This window comes from Ovis aries, chromosome 1 (genome assembly GCF_016772045.2).
Source record: "Ovis aries strain OAR_USU_Benz2616 breed Rambouillet chromosome 1, ARS-UI_Ramb_v3.0, whole genome shotgun sequence".
Classification (NCBI taxonomy): domain Eukaryota; kingdom Metazoa; phylum Chordata; class Mammalia; order Artiodactyla; family Bovidae; genus Ovis; species Ovis aries.
Window position 1 is genome coordinate 263,483,235 of NC_056054.1, and position 21,230 is coordinate 263,504,464.

General features: G+C 48.5%; 1 protein-coding gene across 5 annotated transcripts in view; it reads left to right on the top strand.

The window, feature by feature from the left end:
* Nucleotides 1-21,230, top strand: part of SLC37A1 (solute carrier family 37 member 1) — a 97,905-nt gene that overhangs the window by 27,949 nt on the left and 48,726 nt on the right. For all 5 annotated transcript variants that reach the window (XM_042237480.1, XM_042237482.1, XM_027960771.2 and 2 more), the window contains 2 exons: nt 2,639-2,827; nt 14,272-14,353. In XM_042237480.1, the coding sequence (XP_042093414.1) occupies nt 2,772-2,827; nt 14,272-14,353 (138 nt within the window). In that variant the 5' untranslated portion in view covers nt 2,639-2,771. The remainder of the gene's footprint in view (nt 1-2,638; nt 2,828-14,271; nt 14,354-21,230) is intronic.

Below are 21,230 nucleotides of genomic sequence, written 5' to 3' on the forward strand. Positions count from 1 at the left end.
GGAGTGGGTTGCCATTTCCTCCTTCAGGGGATCTTCCCAAACCAAGGATTGAACCCGCATCTCCTGCACTGCAGGCAGATTCTTTACCTCTGAGCCACCAGGGGAGTCCCTTAGTGGGTAAAATAGATGCAGTAGGATACTTCCAGATAAGCTGTACCTAGAGAAGCAGTGTCTGGACAGAGGAGGACATTTGCTTCTGACCGTCCATTTCTGGGTGCTGTAAAATTCAGACCAAATTCTTTACTTTAAAGTCATCACCCAAAAATTATTTCTCAACGTATGGGTGTGGTCACTTCAATCATGTCCAACTCTTTACGACCCTATGGACCATAGCCCGCCCACTTCTCTGTCCATGGGATTCTCCAGGCAAGAATACTGGAGTGGGTTGCCATGCCCTCCTCCAGGGGACCTTTCCAACACAGGGATGGAGCCCTGGTCTCTTATATCTCCTGCATTGCCAGGCGGGTTCTTCACCCCTAGTGCCACCTAAGAAGCCCCTTCTCAAAGTATGTTTAGGTCCAAGTAGGAGCCCACTCATTTTGAGCAGAATTTTAATAAAATCTTTTTAAAATCTAGAGATATGAGCAACAACAGTGTTGAAACGCGTGTGGAGCTTGATTCCACACGTCTCCTGGGCGCTGGCTCTGTGCTAGACCAGGGAATGGGGGCTGAGCGGTCGCCTGCAGTCCCCTGATGCCTCTCTTGATGTCTGCTGAGAACAGAACCAGCTCCTCCTGATTGGGCATCTCCTCCACACCAGGCTCTGTGCTCAAGGCTGTCCACAGATCGCACATCTCATTTTTAATAGCAACCCAAAAAATGTAGATGCCACCATCCCTGTTTTTTAGCTGGGGCAAGTGAAGGAACAGAAAGTTTGTGACATGCCTGGGATTACCCAGCCCAGGGCCAGCCACAAGGGCAGGTGGCACTCCAGGCAGGATGAGGAGCTGGTAGGAGCAAAGGTGTAGTTCTCCTGGCTGAAGCAGAAAGAGGGGCCTCATTGCCTCTCTGAGAGGAGATGGGGGCCAGGGGACGGTATGACAGCTTGTTGTTGTTCAGCATCGCCACAGTCATGTCTGGCTCTTTGCAATCCCATGGACTGCAGCACACCAGACTTCCTTGTCCTTCACTATCTCCCTGAGTTTGCTCAAACTCATGTCCGTTGAGTTGGTGATGCCATCCAACCATCTCATCCTCTGTCACCCCCTTTTCCTGCCCTCTATCTTTCCCAGCATCAGGGTCTTTTCCAACGAGTTGGCTCTTCCCATCAGGTAGCCAAAGCATTGGAGCTTCAGCTTCAGGATCAGTCTTTCCAATGAATATTCAGGACTGATTTCCTTCAGAATTAACTGGTTTAATCTCCGTGCAGTCCAAGGGTGTCTCAAGAGTCTTCTTCAGCACCACTGTTCAAAAGCATCAATTCCTCAGCATTCAGCCTTCTTTGTGGTCCAACTCTCACACTCGTACATGACTACTGAAAAAACCATAGCTTTGACTACACGTACCTGTGTTGGCAAAGTGATGTCTCTGCTTTTTAATACACTGTCTAGGTTTGTCATAGCTTTTCTTCTAAGGAGCAAGCATCTTTTAATTTCATAGCTGTGTGACGGCTCGCCAAGGTGCGTTTTGAAATCTCACTCCAGAGGGAAGGCAAGTGTGAACATGGGGATCCTAAGGCCCTTAGGAATATTTTAGATCCTCTAAATTAGAACTATTGGCTGTTACTTGTCTGTTATCTCAAGGAAGTTGTTTAAAGACATTGAATATATTTCTAAGCTTTAAATCAAAATCAGTGTTCCATCAAAAGTAGCCTTCTTTAAAAACACCATATAACCTGTGACTTTTCCATAAGCACTAAGATGGAACCGTACATGCTCCCGAGTGCGTGGTGTGCTCTGTGATGTAATGCATTGGTCCCCAAGATTCCTCCTCACCCAGCAAACATAGGAGAAAAACTGGAAGACAGCACACGTGGCGAGGTTGGCTTTGGGACGGGCGGCCAGGCCTCCCTGCCCCTTTCTTCCTGTCTTGCTCAGAAAGGGGCCATTTTCCAAGGCCCCTGCAGCAACCACAGGAGTGAGAAATGAGGAGGCTGATTCGAGCTATTCATCCCCATGGCATTACATATATTTAGACTCCATTGCAAAGCCACAGTCAAATGATGGGCTTGAAGACCCACCACCTGGTCCAGGCCTACGTTCCTCTCTGTTACTGTAGCTCAGACGTGGCCTGGGCCCCAGTGGGGGAATCAGGACCGGCTGGTTGGTGGCCCTCTGGTGACTGAGCACCTGGTGTGACCTTTGGGCTCCTGCTGGTCTCCTGTGAGTATGAACCTCAGTTCTGCGGAGTGCGGTGGTGAAGAGTGAGTGGTTGATTTCTGGATGCCTTCCGGATGGAGATAAATTCAGCCGTTCTCTCTCCATTGCACCCTCAGAACATCATGTGAAGTTCCTTTCAGTGATGGTTGAATAAGCTGCCCGCGCAGGGCAGACGCTCCACCCCCGCCAGGTGGCTTTTATGGTGGGAGTGCCCTGTGGCGCCTGGCTCTGCTCTGGGCTGGGTGACCGCACTGCGTGCAGTGACTTCCGCCAGGGCCTCTGACGACGCCTGACCTTTCCACCCCTCCTTCTCCTTGTAGACGGCTGAGCCTCTGCTGGAGGGAAGAGAGGAGGCGAGTCCCCACGAGCATCCTTACTCACTTCCTGGGATTAAGAACCTATTTATGAAGCATCTTATTTTATGACTGAAGCTCCACATCCAGGGAGGCGTCAATGGCCCAGCTTCCCCCTGGCATTCGCTTCATCATCTCGTTCTCCAGGGATCAGTGGTAAGTCGGGGCACCATGCCACCCTGCAGCCAGCAGGTCCCCCAGCCCCAGTTTCCTGATAAGACACATGTGGATGCCCGCCCTGCCCATAACTGTTGAATGGTTTATCCGTGGTGGAAGTGGTGACCAGGAACGCTGCTGAGTTGTCCACCTGTGGTTCTGCAGTGACAGACAGACTGAAAACCTCTGGGGTTCGCAGTGGCCTCTAGTCCACTGAATATCATCTTGGTAGGATGAGTAAAATGGCTGTGGGTGAAATAAGTGTATTAACTCTGAACTGTATGAGTGGCGTCACTGAGCTGGGACTTTGGAAGAGAAAATGAAATCTGAACAAGTTAAACACAGACCAAAACACCGCTTTCTGTTCCGAGAGCACCTTGTGTGCTCTCTGAGAGTCCTTCTCCTAGGAGACTTGTGAATCCCACACCCACTCCTTGGAGGAGGCTGGAGGTGAGGGCGGAGTCTAGAGCTGGGCTGTCTGGTCTCTAAGCCATACTCTCTCCTGCTGATCTCTGTCGGGAAGAGAAGTGTGTTCCCTCTACCCTGTTAGGTTGAATGACTCGGGGCATGTGAATTAAACTGACAAAGGGCAGATGCCCAAGAGAGAAGACAGATTTAGCCACGTGTATGTGGGAGTTCACAGAAAAAGGTGACTCCTGGGGGCCTTAGAATTTGGGGTGTATATACCACCTTAGCAGGGGAAGAGAAGAAGGAGGGCACGTTTGGGAAAGCAGATGACTTTTTGGAAAGGTAAACGGGCCCTTGGGAGACTAGCAGGGAGCCAGGATACAGTTGTGACAGAGTCTGTTTCTGTGTGAGGTGGGTGCTTCCCGCCTCTGGTACTAAGTCTCTCCCGGTTGCTCCCAGGGAGGACTGATGACAGTTGAGTTGTTTTGGGGGCTCTGTTTTTAGGCAGATGAGAGATTTCAGAAACTCAAATGCCTTCTGCTCAGGGTGATGTTTATGCCACAGCGTGTGTTCTGGGTCCCCTAAGCTCCATCTCCCGGCCATGTGCTGCCTACACATCCTTTGCAGCTTCTCTGGCCCAGGCTGGTGGCTGGTGTGCCCACGGGGTCTCAGAAGTGACTTCAGACATCTGGCTCGTCCTAGAACAGTTTGCTTGTCGATTCATTTCCCATCTAGTGCTAGTCTAGACAGAAGTGGTTCAGTACTTACCTTTTTTTAGTGGGTATTTATTTTTGTTTTCTTTTATAACTTTATTTGGATACAATTTTTCAAACTCACAGGAGAAAATGATAAGAATGTTACACAGAACTCCTGTAATCACAACCCCCGCCTCCCTTTTTTTTAGGTTAAAATCTCAGAGAGAGAGCATTGCTTCTCACACTGTAATGTGCATGGGAATCATTCAAAACTTGTTAAAATGCTGATCCTGGCTCAGTAGACCTGGGGTGGCACCTGAGAACCTACATCTCCCAGGTGATGTGATACTGTGGGTCCACAGACCATTCTTTGAGTGGCACAGAGATGGCATATTTGTCTTCATTTCTGTTCCATCTCTACCGCAAACTTGCTCTTTGACCTTGAAAGGTTATTTAACCTTTCTAGACCTCAGCTTCCTTGGCTGTAAGAGAATCAGTGTCAACATTCCTACGAAGGACATTTTTAATATATTTTTAGCAGCACTCTGATCTTCGGGGAGCTGACTTCCCTCCCTTGTGTGCAGCTGTGACCAGCAGGGGAGTGAGTCTCAGGATCTTCTGTCCCCTTACAGAAGCCTGAGATGGACCCCTGAGGCTCCATCCCTCTGACCTTCTGCTGTAGCCCAGGTCCAGCAGGAGGCAGGAGAGGGCCTAAGGTGGGCGAACCAGCCTCTCTGTCCTGGGACTTTGAATCTTGAGTAGAGTAAGCCTAGGGCAGAGCAAATGGACAGAGGAGCCTGATAGGCTACAGTCCATGGGGTTGCAAAGAGTGGGACACGACTGAGCGACTTCACTTTCACTTTCTTTTCATCTTCTCTCATCTGTGTGTGTGTGCAGATGTATGTACACACACACGCACACACTCACACATGCTTTTTCATGAACCATTTGAGAGCAAGTTGCAGACATTATACCCTTTTATTTCTAAATACGTTAGTATGTATTTCCTGTAAATAAGATATTCTCGTATAACTGCTTCCCTGGTAGCTCAGATGGTAAAGAATCCGCCCTCAATGGGGCAGAGCTGGGTTCTATCCCTGGGTTATAAAGATCCCCTGGAGGAGGGCATGGCAGCCCACTCCAGTATTCTTGCCTGGAGAATCCCCATGGACAGAGGAGCCTGGTGGGCTACAGTCCATGGGGTCACAAAGAGTCAGACACAACTTAGCAACTAAGCATAGCACATATAACTGCACACAAAGATCAAAATCAGGAAGTTTTACATGGTGTAATGCTGTTATCTAATCCACAGTCCATGTTCAAATATCCAATAATGTCTTTTATAGATTTTTCTATAGAGTTTTGAAATCTTTCTATAGATTTTTCTTTTTCTTTTATAGATTTTTCCCTGGGCCAGGATCTAGTGTGTGGTCACACTCGGCATTTAGTCATCCTGTGTATTTAGTTTCCTTTAATTTGGAACCATATCTTGGCCTTTCTTTGTCTTTCTTTGTCTCCTGTAAGCTTGTCATTTTGAGAGGGTACAAGCCATTTATTTTATAGACTTGCTTGTGGCTCAGCTGGTAAAGAATCTGCCTGAAATGCGGAAGACCTGGGTTCGATCCCTGGGTTGGGAAGATCCCCTGGAGAAGGGAACGGCTACCCACTCCAGTATTCTGGCCTGGAGAATTCCATGGACTATGTAGTCCACGGGGTCACAAAGAGTCAGACACGACGGAGCGAGTTTCACTTTCTTTTGAATGTGTCTGTCGTTTCCTCATGGTTGGATTCAGCTTACGCATTTTTGTCAGATATAACACAGAAAGGAGACAGCTCCTCACTGACAGTCATGGGGTTACAGATGTTGGTGGGGCTGAGGGGACTGGATGAATCATGTGGTGCTGGGTTGAAATTAAAGATATCAAGAAAAACTGGAGAGCAGGTAAGCGGAGAAATATGTGTGTGATGTGTGGGTATGTGTGTGTGTGATGTGTGGGTATGTGTGGGTATATGTGTGTGTGTGTGTGTGATGTGTGGGTATGTGTTGTGGGTGCATGTGTGTAAAATGCCTGCTCTCGGCTGGAGATAGGCCCTGGAAACAGCAGCATCCCAGCAGCAGTGAGCACCCCTGGTGCTAGATCTTGGTTTCTGTGTACCATTTCCTATCGAAGGAGCCAGGCAGGCAGCCTTGGAGACTAAGATGGTGTCATCACTGGGCGAGGGAAAGTGAGATGAGCCGGGAATACCTGGTGTCAAAAAATAAGACAGTGCTTAAAAATGAAGTGGCTCCCACTGGCCGAATATGAGATGAGATTTTTTGTTGGCTGTGCTGGGTCTTTTTGCAACTCACAGGCTCTTCGTGGCTACATGCAGCCTTTCTCTAGTTGCAGCGGGTGGGGGCTACTTTCTAGTTGTGGTTCACAGGCTGCTCACTGCTGCAGCTTCTCTTGTTTGGGGCTCCAGAGCACACAGGCTTCAGTAGTTGCAGTGAGTGGGTTTAGTTGCGCCGTGACATGTGCCATCTTAGTTCCCAGACCAGAGATTGAACCCATATTCCCTGCATTGGCAGATAGATTCTTAACCACTAGACCACCAGGGAAGTCCCTGGGATAATATTTTAAATAAACAATACTAGTAATGAGTTATAGCCCATTGACTGAAACGAGTCCATGCTCCTATAACTGAATAAGCATAAATGGGAGGAGGGAAAGCTTTCCCACAGTGGGATGCCAGCCACTGAGTACAGAGCAGGAGTGTCCAAGCTAGATTGTCACCTTCTGAAACCATCAGGAATGCTTGGTTTAGGTAAGGAGCATCAGTAGACACACAAAATTGGGAGAAAGTTGGGTGAACAACTGGGTTAGCTACCTAACCTCAGAGTGTTTTCCCACAAATGGTTATTAATTAGTAGAGAGAAAATGGCATCTTCTCTGACGGGCAATGAGGCAGAGAGCCCCCAAACCAGGTGGTCAGTACTTAACGTCGCTGACATCATGGCCCCCTTTAGGGTGCTCTGGAGGGACTCCTATCACGTGTGGTTTCCTTGTTCCTAAAGTAAGATGTCTTCTTACTCATTTCTGTGCCAGGTCATTAGTGATAGTGATAGTGAAGTCACTCAGTCGTATCCGACCCTTTGTGACCCCATGGACAGTAGCCAACCAGGCTCCTCCGTCCATGGGACTTTCTAGGCAAGAATACTGGAGTGGGTTGCCATTTCCTTCTCCAAGGGATCTTCCCAACCCAGGGATCGAACCCGGGTCTCCTGCATTGTAGGCAGACTCTTTACAGTCTAAGCCACCAGGGAAATCAACTGTTCAGTTATTCTCATCTAAAGCATTTTTTTTTAACTTCTTATTTGCCTATTACCTAGATAAATAAGACTCAAGGAAGGAAGCTGTATTCTCCCTTAAGTCTCTGAACTAGGAGCAGGCTGCCATTTATCTGGGAATGCAGGCAGCATCTAGGACATTTCTGAGGATGCTTCGAAGGAGCATTGCTGAGAGGGGCTTTTATGGCTAGAAACTTGCGGTTAACCCAAATACTGCTGCTGCTGCTGCTAAGTCACTTCAGTCGTATCCGACTCTGTGCGATCTGATAGAAGGCAGCCCATCAGGCTCCCCTGTCCCTGGGATTCTCCAGGCAAGAACACTGGAGTGGGTTGCCATTTCCTTCTCCAATGCATGAAAGTGAAAAGTGAAGGTGAAGTCACTCAGTCATGTCCGACTCTTAGCGACTCCATGGACTGCAGCCTACCAGGCTCCTCTGCCCATGGGATTTTCCAGGCAAGAGTACTGGAGTGGGGTGCCATTGCCTTCTCCGAACCCAAATCCTAGTCTTGTAATATTGCTAGATACAAAGAATGCTACCTATTGTCAGACATAACTACAGAAAGTAAGTGGAACAATGATGAAGTTAAGGATCAAATTATTCATTTTTAATTGTATTTGCTTAGTATTCACAAGCCTAAATGTAGCACAAAACAGGAATCAAAGTATTGGATTATATTAGTTTCCTGGGGGTGCTGTAACAAGTCCACAAGCTGGATGGCTTAAGAGGACAGAAATTAATTTCTCACAGATCTGGAAGGAGGAGCCTGAGATCCATGTGTCACAGGGCTGTGCTGTCACAGAAGGCTTGAGGGAAGGACACTTTCTGGCCTCTTCCCATTTCTGGCGGCTGCTGGCTGTTCATGGCAGTATCTGTCCTGCTCTGCCCTCATTGCCTCGTAACCTTTCCTCCCTGTCTATCTCTGTCTCCCCATGGCCTTCTATGAGCACCCATAGCTGGATTTAAGATCTCAGTGGATTTGACGTCGTATGTGAGTTATATGACGTCATATGTGAGTTATATGATGTCATATGCATGCTAGGTTGCTTCAGTTGTGTCTCTTTATGACCCCATGGACCATGGCTGGCTAGGCTCCTCTGTCAATGGGGTTTCCCAGGCAAGAATACTGTAGTGGGTTGCCATTTCCTCCTTCAGAGGATCTTCCCCGCCCCCCGGGGACTGAACCTGCATCTCGTAGGTCTCCTGCATTGGCCGGAAGGTTCTTTACCACCAGTGCCACCTGGAGTTGAGTATTCAGTTCATTTCAGTTGCTCAGTGGTGTCTGACTTTGTGACCGCATGGACTGCAGCACGCCAGGCTTCCCTGTCCATCACCAACTCCCAGAGCCTACTCAAACTCATGTCCATCATGTTGGTGATGCCGTCCAACCATCTCATCCTCTGCCGTCCTGTTCTCCTCCCGCCTTCAATCTTTCTCAGCATCAGGATCTTTTCCAGTGAATCAATTCTTCACATCAGGTGGCCAAAGTGTTGGAGCTTCAGCTTCAGCATCAGTCCTACCAATGAGTATCCAGGACTGATTTCCTTTAGGACTGACTGGTTGGATCTTCTTGCAGTCAAAGGACTCTCAAGAGTCTTCTCCAACACCACAGTTCATAAGCATCAATTCTTCAGTGCCCAACTTTCTTTATAGGAGTTGAGTGTGACCTCAGCTAATTACCTCTGCAAGATCTGATTTCCAAAATAAGGTCACATTCTAAGATTTATAGTGGACATCAGTTTTGGGAGTCACAAAGAGTGAGACACGACTGAGCACCTTTCACTTTCAGTTTTGGGGAAACAGCATTAAATCCACTACAAGATGGATAAAACAAATACTATCCAAAGTCCTTACTTCATAAATGATGAAGGAAGAAAGTAGGTGAGGATAGAATTACAAAATGGGAAAGAACTTCCAGAAGGCTATTTAGGCCTTTCATCCCCATAACCTAGGATAACCCCCAGAAGTGAGACGTCTGCTTGCCTTCCAGGACAAGGGTGTTTCCATGGCCATTAGGAAGGTACCAACCCCACAGTGTGGCTGCTGTGATTTAAAAGTGATCAGTGGGGCCATGTTCAGACCTTCTGGAAGGGAAAACTCAACCTCTAGTGGCCGGCCTTTCCCATCTCCCCAGGGTTCTACATAAGAAGATGCGGAAAGAGGGAGAAAGGACACGGAGTAGAGTCAACCTGATGGTTTCTAAATAAACGATAGGGGTTCCTCTTCAGGAGGCACATATTCCGTCTCTAGGAAATGCCTGGTGTGCAGTGTAAGTTGACCTTTGCCCTGATTCTGCAGGGCAGGTTGCCTCCGAGTACCCTGCTAAGGTCACAGAGCAAGTGGCAGAGTCTGATGGGCCTCCTGAGAGATAGTGCTATCAGCCAGGCTTACGAACATGCCCTGATCTTCCTAGACAATATCGGGCGCCTCAGGTGGTAAAGAAACTGCCTGCAATGCGGGAGACCTGGGATCCCTGGGTCGGGAAGATCACCTGGAAGACGGAACTCCTACCCACTCCAGTATTCTTGCCTAGAGAATTCCATGGACAGAGGAGCCTGACAGACTACAGTCCATGGGGTCAAAAACAGTCAGACACAACGGAGGGACTCTCACTTTCCCTTTCTGGTACTCTTGGGGCTTTCCAAGTGGCACTAGTGGTAAGAACCCACCTGCTAATGCAGGAAACAGAGACCTGGGTTCAATCCTTAGGTCAGGAAGACCCCCTGGGGGAGGGCATGGCAACCCACTTCTGTCCAGAGGAGCCTGTCAGGCTACAGTTCATGGGGTTGCAAAGTCGGACACGACTGAAGCAACTTAGCATGGCAGGCATGGCTTATACTCTTCCCAGAGGGGCTGATTCATTAGGGTGTTTCACTTCCACACAAAACTGAACTGAAAACATCCAGAGGCAAGTTCTCCACTCTGTAGTCCCCGATGACTGTGCTCTGGTCCACATCACCATGCATGGGGCAGTCCTGGGACCTCCATCCACCCTGCAGCCTCTGTGCAAGTGAGCTTCACTTGCAGAACCACCCATGAGGGAAGGAGGCAGGGACCCCAACAAAGAGGCAGGGACTCCAGAGAAGGAGGCAGGGCCCAGGAGAAGGAGGCAGGGGCCCCAGAGAAGGAGGCAGGGGCCCAGGAGAAGGAGGCAGGGGCCCCAGAGAAGGAGGCAGGGGCCCCAGAGAAGGAGGCAGGGGTCCCAGAGAAGGAGGCAGGGGTCCAGGAGAAGGAGGCAGGGGCCCCAACAAAGAGGCAGGGACTCTAGAGAAGGAGGCAGGGGCCCCAACAAAGAGGCAGGGACTCTAGAGAAGGAGGCAGGGCCCAGGAGAAGGAGGCAGGGGCCCCAGAGAAGGAGGCAGGGGCCCAGGAGAAGGAGGCAGGGGCCCCGGAGAAGGAGGCAGAGGCCCCAGAGAGGCAGGGGTCCCTGAGAAGGAGGCAGGAATCCAGGAGAAGGAGGCAGGGGCCCAGGAGAAGGAGGCAGGGGCCCCAGAGAAGGAGGCAGGGGCCCCAACAAAGAGGCAGGGACTCTAGAGAAGGAGCCAGGGCCCAGGAGAAGGAGGCAGGGGCCCAGGAAAAGGAGGCAGGGGCCCAGGAGAAGGAGGCAGGGGCCCAGGAGAAGGAGGCAGGGGCCCAGGAGAAGGAAGCAGGGGCCCAGGAGAAGGAGACAGGGGCCCCAGAGAAGGAGGCAGGGGCCCCAACAAAGAGGCAGGGACTCTAGAGAAGGAGGCAGGGGTCCCAGAAAAGGAGGCAGGGGCCCAGGAGAAGGAGGCAGGGGCCCCAGAGAAGGAGGCAGGGGCCCTGCAGAAGGAGACAGGGGCCCCAGAGAAGGAGGCAGGGGCCCTGGAGAAGGAAGCAAGGGCCTGGAATGACTGGCTAGTTTTCAATAACCTGTACAGCTGAGACAGCCTAGATATGAATGCAGGTGTATTATGGCCCCAGGGCTCTTCAGACCTGGACACAAGACAAACTCTATTTCTGGGTTTATTTATTCTATTTAATAGATATATTAAATATATTTTAATTTTAATATTAATATTTTAAACATTCTTAATAAAATGTTTATAAGTGGAAAGTTCTGCGTAGAGAGTGGCGAACATGAGCCCAAGGCCCATTTAAGTAGAGCCACTCTCTCCACATCCTTCTGGGCTAGGTTATTTTGAGATTCTCCTGGTGGATAGCACACCTGTAAGCTGGTGGTACATAGCATCCCTGAGGGCTCCAGATCTTTCTGTCATATTGGTTCGGGAGGGGCTGGAGGTGACTCACTCTGAGAACGTTTTCTTACTCCTTGTGGAGGTGAGAAAAGGGAACTCTGCATTCAGGTGGGGGCTGACCGGGGTTGCCCCCAGCCTACACCAGCCCTAGCAAGTGGTCATCTGAATGACCAGTGGATCTAGCTGTGAGTTGGAGAGTCAAGTGTTGAAAATTCCAGTGGTCCAGAACCTTCCTAAGTTAGCACAGAGGAGCAGTAGGTGGGATCATGGAGAGCTACCAGCAAAGAAGTGAGAGCCCCCTGACTCCCTACTGGGATAACAACTTTCAGAAACACAAGGACAAAGGTCGGACTTTGGTCACAAATCCACCGAACTTGCAGTCTGTGTTCTTTGAGGTAGGTGACAGAGTCATTCTGTTATAGTTGCACATTTTTCCTATCTGCTTATTGACAGGGACTTGAAGAGCAAAGAATCCTAGGAAACTCATCAGCAAGCATTTCCTTGCTGAAGGATAGAGCCTGGGGGCATTCATTTTATAAGTGTTTATTGAAAAGCTGGCAAGCCGGTGTGGTGCATACCCACTGAGCACAGGTGTTCCAGAGGTTGAAGTTTTGAGTCCTATTGTACTGCCAAGTCTTTTTTCCCCCATCTGAAATATGACTTTTTTTTCTTTTTTTAATCTGGAAATATTCAACTCCTGCCTTTTCTGGAGTTAGGACTTCTCTGGTGGTTCAGATGGTAAAGTGTCTGCCTGCAAAGCAGGAGACCCAGGTTTGATCCCTGAGTCAGGAAAATCCGCTGGAGGAGGGCATGGCAACCCACCCCAGTATTCTTGCCTGGAGAATCCCATGGACAGAGGAGCGTGGCATGCTATAGTCCATGGCGTCGCGAAGTCTCAGACATGACTGAGCGACTTCACTTACTTACTTTTCTGGTGGCCAGAGAGGCAGATAGCCCTAGGAGTCTTTATGTTAGTGTAGGAAGCTGGCCTTGAGAACTAAATCACAACACTAGAAATGTGGGTGGAGATAGGAGGAAGTTGTTGTTCCGTAGCTAAGTCATGTCTGACTCTTTTGAGACCCCATGGACTGCAGCATGGCAGTCTCCCAGAGTCTACTCAGATTCATGTCCATTGAGTCGATGATCCTATCCAACCATCTCTTCCTCTGCCGCCCATTTCTCCCAAGGGTCCTTCCATATTGAGGGCCTTAGAATGAGCCGCCCTCCTGGGGTCGTGGCTCCCCTGCAGAGAAAGAGAGAGGGGGCCCCTCTGGGTTCTGTGGCCTCTGCCTTCACCTTGGTTAATGACCAAGTGAAGCCTGCACGCAGTTTGAAGGTCATTGGCATTTCCAGAACAGAACAGGATGGATTCTTCAGGGTTGGGGGCTGGGTCTCAAGATGCAGAGGGCCTGCCTTCCTGGCTGGAGCCCCTTGTCATCTCTTGCCAAGGATTTTTTCCTCCTGACCTGTTTTCTTCCCTGAAGGGTTGTTTTTCTATAGCCTGGTTCAAACGTTCAGACCAGAATAAACTTTCATCTTCTTGCTAGAGCATCTTGTCTGTCACTCCATACAGCTCAGCTGTTCCTCTCAAACTGCTTTTCTCATAAGCCAGGGCTTTCGGCCAATAGTTTTTATGTCATTGACCTTATTCATAGCTTGTTGGCATCACTGAGTTGTTCTCACTGAGGTCAGTGAAATATTTATATTTCTTTATTTCTTGTGTCCTTCTAAAAAGTTGCAGAGAAGCTAAAAAGTAAAAAAATAAATATGATCTTAAATGCCCAGGATAGCAGGCTTGTAAGTCACTTGCAGTTAATTTTGTTACAAACTAAATAATCTTTTTTTTTTTTGGTCTACGCTTTAAACACATATGTACATCTGGGTCCTAGATTCCTCTTTGATTAGTTTTCCCCATGAATGTTTAATTTCAATTTACAAAGTAAAAGTGGCACCTGTTTTAAATATTCTATTGTAGTGATATGATATATAGGATTCATCTTTGATATAGGACTGAATAAATAGCATACAGCATAAGGAAATTTAAGAATACAGTTGCAATGTATTCTTAATGCATCTTTTATTATTTTGTTGAAGTATAGTTGATTTACAGTGTTGCATTTAATGTTTGCTGTACAGCAAAGTGATATGCATATTTATATTCATTTTCACATTCTTATCCGTTGTGGTTTGTCATGGGATATTAAGTATAGTCCCCTGTGCCATACGGTGGGGTGTTGCTGTTTATCCATTCTGTGTGTGATGGTCTGTGTCTGGCAGTCCCAAGCCCTGACTCTGTCTCTCCTCCTTGTGGTTTCTGCCTTGGCAACCCCAGCTCCGTTCTCTGTGTCTGTGAGTCTGCCTGCATTTTGTGGATAAGCTCATTTGTGTCAGATTCCACGTATAAGTGATGCCATGTGTGTTTGCCTTTCTCTTTCTGACCTATTTTGCTTCGTATGAAATCTCTGGGTCCGTCTGTGTTGCTGCAAATGGCATTGTTTCCTTCCTTTTCATGGTTGAGTAGTATTCCACTGTGAATGTGCGTGCGTGTGTGTGTGTGTGTGTGTGTGTGTGTGTGTGTGTGTGTGTACACACCGCACCTTCTTTATCCATTCATCTGTCGGTGGATGTGCACGTTGTTTCCACGTCTTGGTTATTGTGAATGGTGCTGCTGCGAGCACAGGGGAGCACGGGCCTTTGTGAACTGTTTTTGCCTGGCATGTGCCCAGGAGTGGGACTGCTGTGTCATGTGGCAGATTATATTATTTTATGTCATCCCTGCCACTGTTTTCTGTTTCAGGTACAGAGCCTTCATTTTTATTTTGACATTTTTGCTGTATGCAAGTTTTCACTTATCTCGAAAGCCTATCAGCATAGTTAAGGTAAGAAACCATTCAAAGCACTCGGTTCATTTCCTGCCTGTAATCTCTATAAGGAACAAGTTACTTTAAGAGCCACTTGTTGGGGAGGGGAGTGTGGGGGAGACTCGTGAGATGAATGGAGAAAATGGATTGTTTGAGAAGTAAGCTCTTTTGCTGCTCTGCTTTTTGGTTTCTCTTTCTCCTGAATCTAAAATCTCTAAAATGGTTTTAGGATTTATAATTTCAGGGGTAGTATTCTTTTCAGTTATATTCATTGACCATTCCAGAATTCTAGGTCTTAGTTAAATACCTCTTCTGTCTTATATGAATTTTCTCTCCAAATATATCTGACCTAAAATTGCTCCCCAAATTGCTTCTGCGGTTATTAGGTTTTCATTCTAAGTCTGACAGTGGTTCTGCTTCTTCATTATTCTTAGAACACTGGGTTTCTGTGTGAATGATGGGTGGGCAGGAGTTACTAAGCAGGCGTTTAACTCGACTTGAAGAAAAGGAGATTAAAGTAGACATTCCTACATAATAGCCAGTTACAGCTTAGGGGAAAAGCAGGAATCGGAATGACATCATTTTGCCTGCAGACTGTCAGCAGGCTTGAACGACTTTTGACTCTTTATTATAGAAGGACGAGGAACTCATCCAGGGCCACAGATAGTTCATTTACAGTTCGACAGCCCCCTCCGCCCCGCACCCCCCCCCCGCCCCCCACCCCCCACTTTCTCCTCACTGGTGGGGCGCTGGTCCAGGACTGTGATTCCTCTGATCTTTGTGGTCCTGCAGCCTCTGCTCCCCCAGGGGCCCGAGTGCTGGACAGCTGCCCTCGTGGGCTACAGGCCAGTGGCAGCGCCAAGGCTGGTGCTTCTCTGGACAGTCCTGTGCTCCCTGCTCTCTAGCAATTCCCACCGGATGTGAAACATAGTCCATTCACCCCAAGGGTTCTGCCATTCCTCCTTGAGTTCTAGTGAGTAGGAATTTCCCCAGCCCTTCAAGTCACTTTTAATAGTCTCCCTTTTTTTGATATGCCAAGTTTTAATAACTATGGAAATGTTTGCAGACTTTAAAATGTGATTTTCGAAAGAGACAAAGGGACAGGGCAAGAGATGGTGGGCTTTTATCCACTCTCCCAGCATCTCTAAAACAGTACCAAGGACCAACCGCCCCTGGAAACTTAAATTCAGCTCCTTCCTATCTTCCTGGTTAGGGAAATAAACATATGACTCAAGAAAGGCAAGTTATGAAAATGGGAGAGACGGTTGAGGGGGCCTTAGTGAGTGCTGTGGAACTGAAGGAACTAGAGAGGTCTGGAGCTTTCCTGAGGTTCAGGATCCAGCCCAAAATGCTGGGTGTGGATCCTGGGGCCAGCGCCCGACGTGCTAGGTGGAGGGCAGCTGTCACCCTGCAGCAGCAGTCGCACAAGTGAAGGGCCTGTGTTGGGACTGGGGTAGCCTGCAGGTGGGCTGAACACCAGAGGGTCTCCTTCCGATGGCTGCGTGCATCCCCACATAGCCAGGGCCACTCTCCCAGCTTCCCTGATGGGGGCTTGGGGCTTAATGATGAGGCAGTCCTGTGAGCAGCTTAGTTGAGTTTTCATCAGTCACAGTAAGGGCCACTGGCTGAGCCCCCAGCCTGACCAGGTGCACAAGTCCCTTGTTTAATATCATCATCACAGTTGTCCTGAGAGCATCCCTTTGAGGAAATTGAGACTCTGGAGCCTAATTCCTTCATGAAGACTGGGGCCACGCCAGGTGAATTCCATGGGTGTTGGCTGACTTAAGGGTCCCTGCTCTTAATCTTGCTGCCTCAGGGTCTCTGTTGTCCAGTTGCTCAGTTTTGCCTGACTTTTTGCGACCCCATGGACTGCAGCACGCCAGGCTTCCCTGTCCTTCACCATCTCCCAGAGCTTGCTCAAACTCATGTCTATTGAGTGGGTGATGCCATCCAACCATTTCATCCTCTGTTGCTCCCTTCTCCTTCTGCTCTCAGTCTTTCCCAGCATCAGGGTTTTTTCCAATGAGTCTCTTCTTCCCATCAGGTGGCCAAAGTATTGGAGCTTCACTTTCAGCATCAGTCCTTCCAGTGAACATTCAGGGTTTCAGGGCCTCTAGGGTAGGTTTAAGTACCTGAGTACATTCACAGCATCACCCCCAGATTTTCCTCAACACATATATGGTCTGACTCAGCACCTTCAGTGTGCCTGGTTGTGGATTAGCCTAATCAGAACCCAGGGGCTTCTTGGCCTTCTGAGATGGATGACGTGTCCCACTGCATGTGATACCTTCCTTTGTAATGCCTTACTAGGCTTTCACATGCCTGATTTAGCTCATCTTATTTATAAACCTAGAAGCAATAATGATCCTGTTGACCCACAGGACAGTTGGAATTATCTCTCACCCATATTTATTAACACATTATGAACAAATAAAAACATATTTGCTTCCCTAGAATTGATCACCAGGGGCGATGCATTATATAGTGATTCACATCCTTTCATGTCATTTATAGCTATCTGACATGTCATGTCAGCATGAGGCTACTCTGTTTAGACTTACTGCTGATATCTGTCATTTTCTCTGATTTTAGTAGACAGCAAAAAGGAAAAATAAGTGATAAAGATGAAAACAGGTCTGGGAGGAGGTGGGGTTACAACCTCGTTCTCTTTTCAGCTGCTCTAGATCTAGCCCCGCCTCCTACCTAGAGGCTGGAGGGACACTCAGTGAGGGACGCTTCCCAGCCGCCCCTGCCCTGGGTTGGGCCAGGACAAAAGTCTGAAAGCAGGGGGTTCTCCAGAAGGCTGCTGGGATCCAGGTTCTCCGGGGGGCGGAGACCGATCTGAGTGTGAATGTTCAGCTCTCTCTGCACACGCAGGACCAGGAGGAGAAAGCTCTGAAGTCCAGAGGCCGACAGAAAACAAAGCCCGAGGGACTGGAAGTGCTCACCGAGGCTTTGGAGGGAAACTTACTATCTGGAGACTCAGGTTCAAGCCCTGGGGTGAGAGGACCCCCTGGAGGAGGCACAGCAGCCCACTCCAGTATGCAAAGAATGTCCAGGAATTAATTGCCAAAGTGTGAAAAAGATAACATTTTTAAGCCACTGCAATCCAATTATTATGGTATTACATGAAAACAAACAAGGAGGTCAGTAGAGTAGTATAGAAAATACTGTAGAAATGGGGTAGAATGGTGACAGAGGTGATGGGAAAGGATAATTCGTCTAATAAGTGGTGATTCACCTGGAAGCTTCATAATATTGAACCTCTGTCATATAAAATAGATGGATGAATTAAGGGTTTGAATGTGAAAAATGAAAAGTACAAATCCAAGAACAAGATCATATCCATTTTAGGGGTGTAAAGTGGGGAAACCCAAAGCAACGATGGACGGAGGGGTTGAAGAGGCAGTTCACAGGCGAGGGATCTGAATTTCAGGAGCTGTACTAACTGTGTGCAAGCTTGCTGGTATTTGCAAGTGCAAGTTCAAGGAACAGTGCGTCACTTTATACCCACTGATGGGCAAAGCATATAAGACAGCGACATCCCTGGCGACATGCGAAGGGTCTGCAACCTTTGGGAAAGTGTCTGGGTAACACCTGTTGACATTAAAAATGCTTGTCCTTCAGTTCCTGCTTCTGGGAACTTTGTCCATAAAAATAAAAGCACTTAGGAATATCGGCATAAGCATCTTTATTGTAGCCTTATTGGCAATAAAAAAAAAAGGGGCAAAGGGGGGGAGGAAAAACCCGGGCTATTATGTGAACTTAATCAGCAGGTGAAAGTTTGAATAAATTATAGTAAATTCATATTCTGATATGTACAACTACTTTAAAAATGAATTAGAGCTAAATCAGTTGATGCAGAAAAATTCCTCGGAGGTATTTTTGAGTAAGAAGAGTGAAAGTGTACATAAGTCCATGTAGAATGATCCCATTAAAAAACAGACAGTGGCCCCGAGGCCTCCCTGTGTGCTTCTGAACGCCTGTGTAAGTGGGTGTGTGTCTGCATGTGCAGGTGTGTGTCTTCATGTGGCACCCGTGACGCAGACGCGCTGACCACCACCAGGGGCTGCTGTAAGTGGGGCACCGCTTGTCTCTTCCCCCTGCTCTGAGCACTACCTCATCCACTCTTGCCGCTGTAACAAAACCCCACAGACTGGATGGCTGTAAAGAGCAGACATTTCTTGCTTGTGGTTCTGGAGTCTGGACTTCCCCAGTCATGGTGCCAGCATCATAGGTTTCTTCCAGCCTGCAGACAGCCACCTTGTATCTTCCTATGCTAGAAGGTGGGGGAGCTCTCTGGGGTCCTTTTTTTTAAATCTTATTTATTTTTAATTGAAAGATAACTGCTTTACAATATTTTGTTGGTTTCTGCCTGTATCAACATGAATCAGACATATGTTCCCTCCCTCTTGAACCTCCCTCCCACCTCCAATATCCCACCCCTCCAGGTTGTCACAGAGCACTGGTTTGAGCTCCATGAGTCATACAGCAAATTCCCACTGGTTGTCTACTTTACGTAGGGTAATGTATATGTCTCCATGCTAGAGTAGCATGGGGGTCCCTTTAAAAGGGCACTAACCCCATTTATGGACTTCCCTGGTGGCTCAGATGGTAAAGCGTCTGTCTACAATGCAGGAGACCCGGGTTTGATCGCTGGGTTGGGAAGATCCCCTGGAGAAGGAAATGGCAATCCACTCCAGTACTATTGCCTGGAAAATCCCATGGACAGAGGAGCCTGGTAGGCTACAGTCCATGGGGTCGCAAAGAGTCGGACACAACTGAGCGACTTCACTATCTATAACTCCATTTATGAGGGCTCTACCCTCATGACCTAATCAGCTCCTACAGGCCTCCCCTCCTAACACCATCACCTCAGGGGGTTAGGTTTCAACATACGAATTTGGTGGGACACCAGTACTCAGAGCAGAGCGGGCACCAGAACTTTCACTTCTCTTCCAGGACTGCTTCGGCATATTGCTTCCAAGAGTTCTCTTAACCCAGAGCTTTATAAAAGGAGCGTGAAGGACTAGTTAGAATAAATGGACCCACACAACCTAACGCGCTCTAGAAAGTTTTCTAAACATATGCACTTGGTATAGATGATGTACACACTTGTATGTGACATGCGTGCATCTGTGTACACACACACTAAACTCCACGTGTGATCCAAAGGTGGAATGAAGCTGACACAACCCCACCCTCCTGATGAGGCCCGAGTCCCCCGAGTGATTCCTGCCCCCCCACCCCATTGTCAGCTGTCAGCATCTTCTGGACCCCTTCCTGATTCCCCCTGGGTTATCTCCTCCGTCAGAATGAGCAGCTTCAAGGAGGCCTTGGCCAGAGAACCCAAGAGCAAACCCGTGTTTTTGGAATGAATGAGCAAATAGAGTTTCTCAGGGTGTAGTTGTTCAGGTTCAGAGTTTGGAGCATAGGGTCTTCATTAATGTACATTTACATAAAAGGCGATTATGCCTAAATGGCTGATGGGCAAGTGCATGAGCAGCCACGCTTGTCCCTGCCCCTCCCCCGCACACAGGGCTTCATGACGTCATGGCTATTCTCTGCCTCCTTCCTTCAAGTTGATAACCTGTCCTCTCTTGCTCCCCACCCCCACCACCACCTGCCAATCACTGTGGCAATTCATTTTGTTTTGTGGTTTATTTTGCTGTTCCCGTTCCATTACGTATCACATGGACATTTATTAAACCATCATGAGCCCCAAGTACCAAGAATGTTCCATTCTGCTCCTCCTCCCCTGGCGTCTCACAACTCTTATTTCTCAGCTGCCACATTGTCTTCTGATTGATTGACTTTTAATAACTGCCTGCTGTGTTTTGATTAATTTCGTGTGTAAAAAATTTGCAAAGGAGACTGCCTTTATGAAAACAGAAGGCTAGCCGCCCCCCTCCCCCGCAAATGATTTTATGATATAAGAATCAGTTCACCTGGTGAGTTTGTTATGTTTTTACAAACTAAGATAATCTTAGTTTTATTAATCCTTATCTTCCTGCAAGCACCAAATTTCAGGAATATCCTCAGAACTCATTATACTCAAGTAATCTTCAACCTTTTGTTGCTTTTGCTGCAGCCTTTCCATGGGGTGGGGTGGAGATTGCATTTCTCATGTGAAAGCCGGGGGTGAAGGGGCTGAGTGAGAGGAGGGGCAGCTGGAGGCATCAGGCTGCCTCAGTGTGGGTGGACTCCCAACTCACAGCTTAGCCAGTTTCTGGGTGCTTCTGAGGACAAGCACTGGAGGAGGAGCTCTCCACACACACCTCCACCTGCTCACCTTTACAGCAGCGCTGGGGTGGGCTGCACTGTGCTGGCTCCATAACGGGCGGTGGGAGCTCAGCTCCCATGACTCGGCCCAGGCTGGAAGCCGGAACGGCGGCACACAGTTCCTGGCTCAGAGGCTGTGCCCCTGACCAGCAACACCAAACCAAAACAGGAACCCTCTCCTGCTTGTTGATGAAACAAAAATGGGTGCTTTCTAATCCTTTCCATCCCCTGTGGATGGTGAAAGAGGGTGTGGACCTGCCGTGGGAGCTGCATCTACAATGGTCCTCTTTGCAGATTTCCATAAGAGGCAGGTGTTAGGAACCCCACATCAGCCTTGCTCACAGGTCCCTCCCTTGCACACCGCCTACAGGACCCTCGCATCCTGCCTGGGGCTCCTTCAGTGAAAGGTGAATAGACAGCATCGGTGGCACCTTGGGCCTGGCCCTGACGGCTTCCGAGAGAAGCATCAGGGGAAGGTGGGCAAACACACCCACTCCTGAGGGCAAAGACAGGAGAAGCTTGCAGCGGGTGGCCGGGGAGGTGCTGGAATCCAGCTTCACGGAGAAGGGCAGGGCTTCAGGCTCCCCAGGCCCTGTCCCTCAAGTGGCCCGAG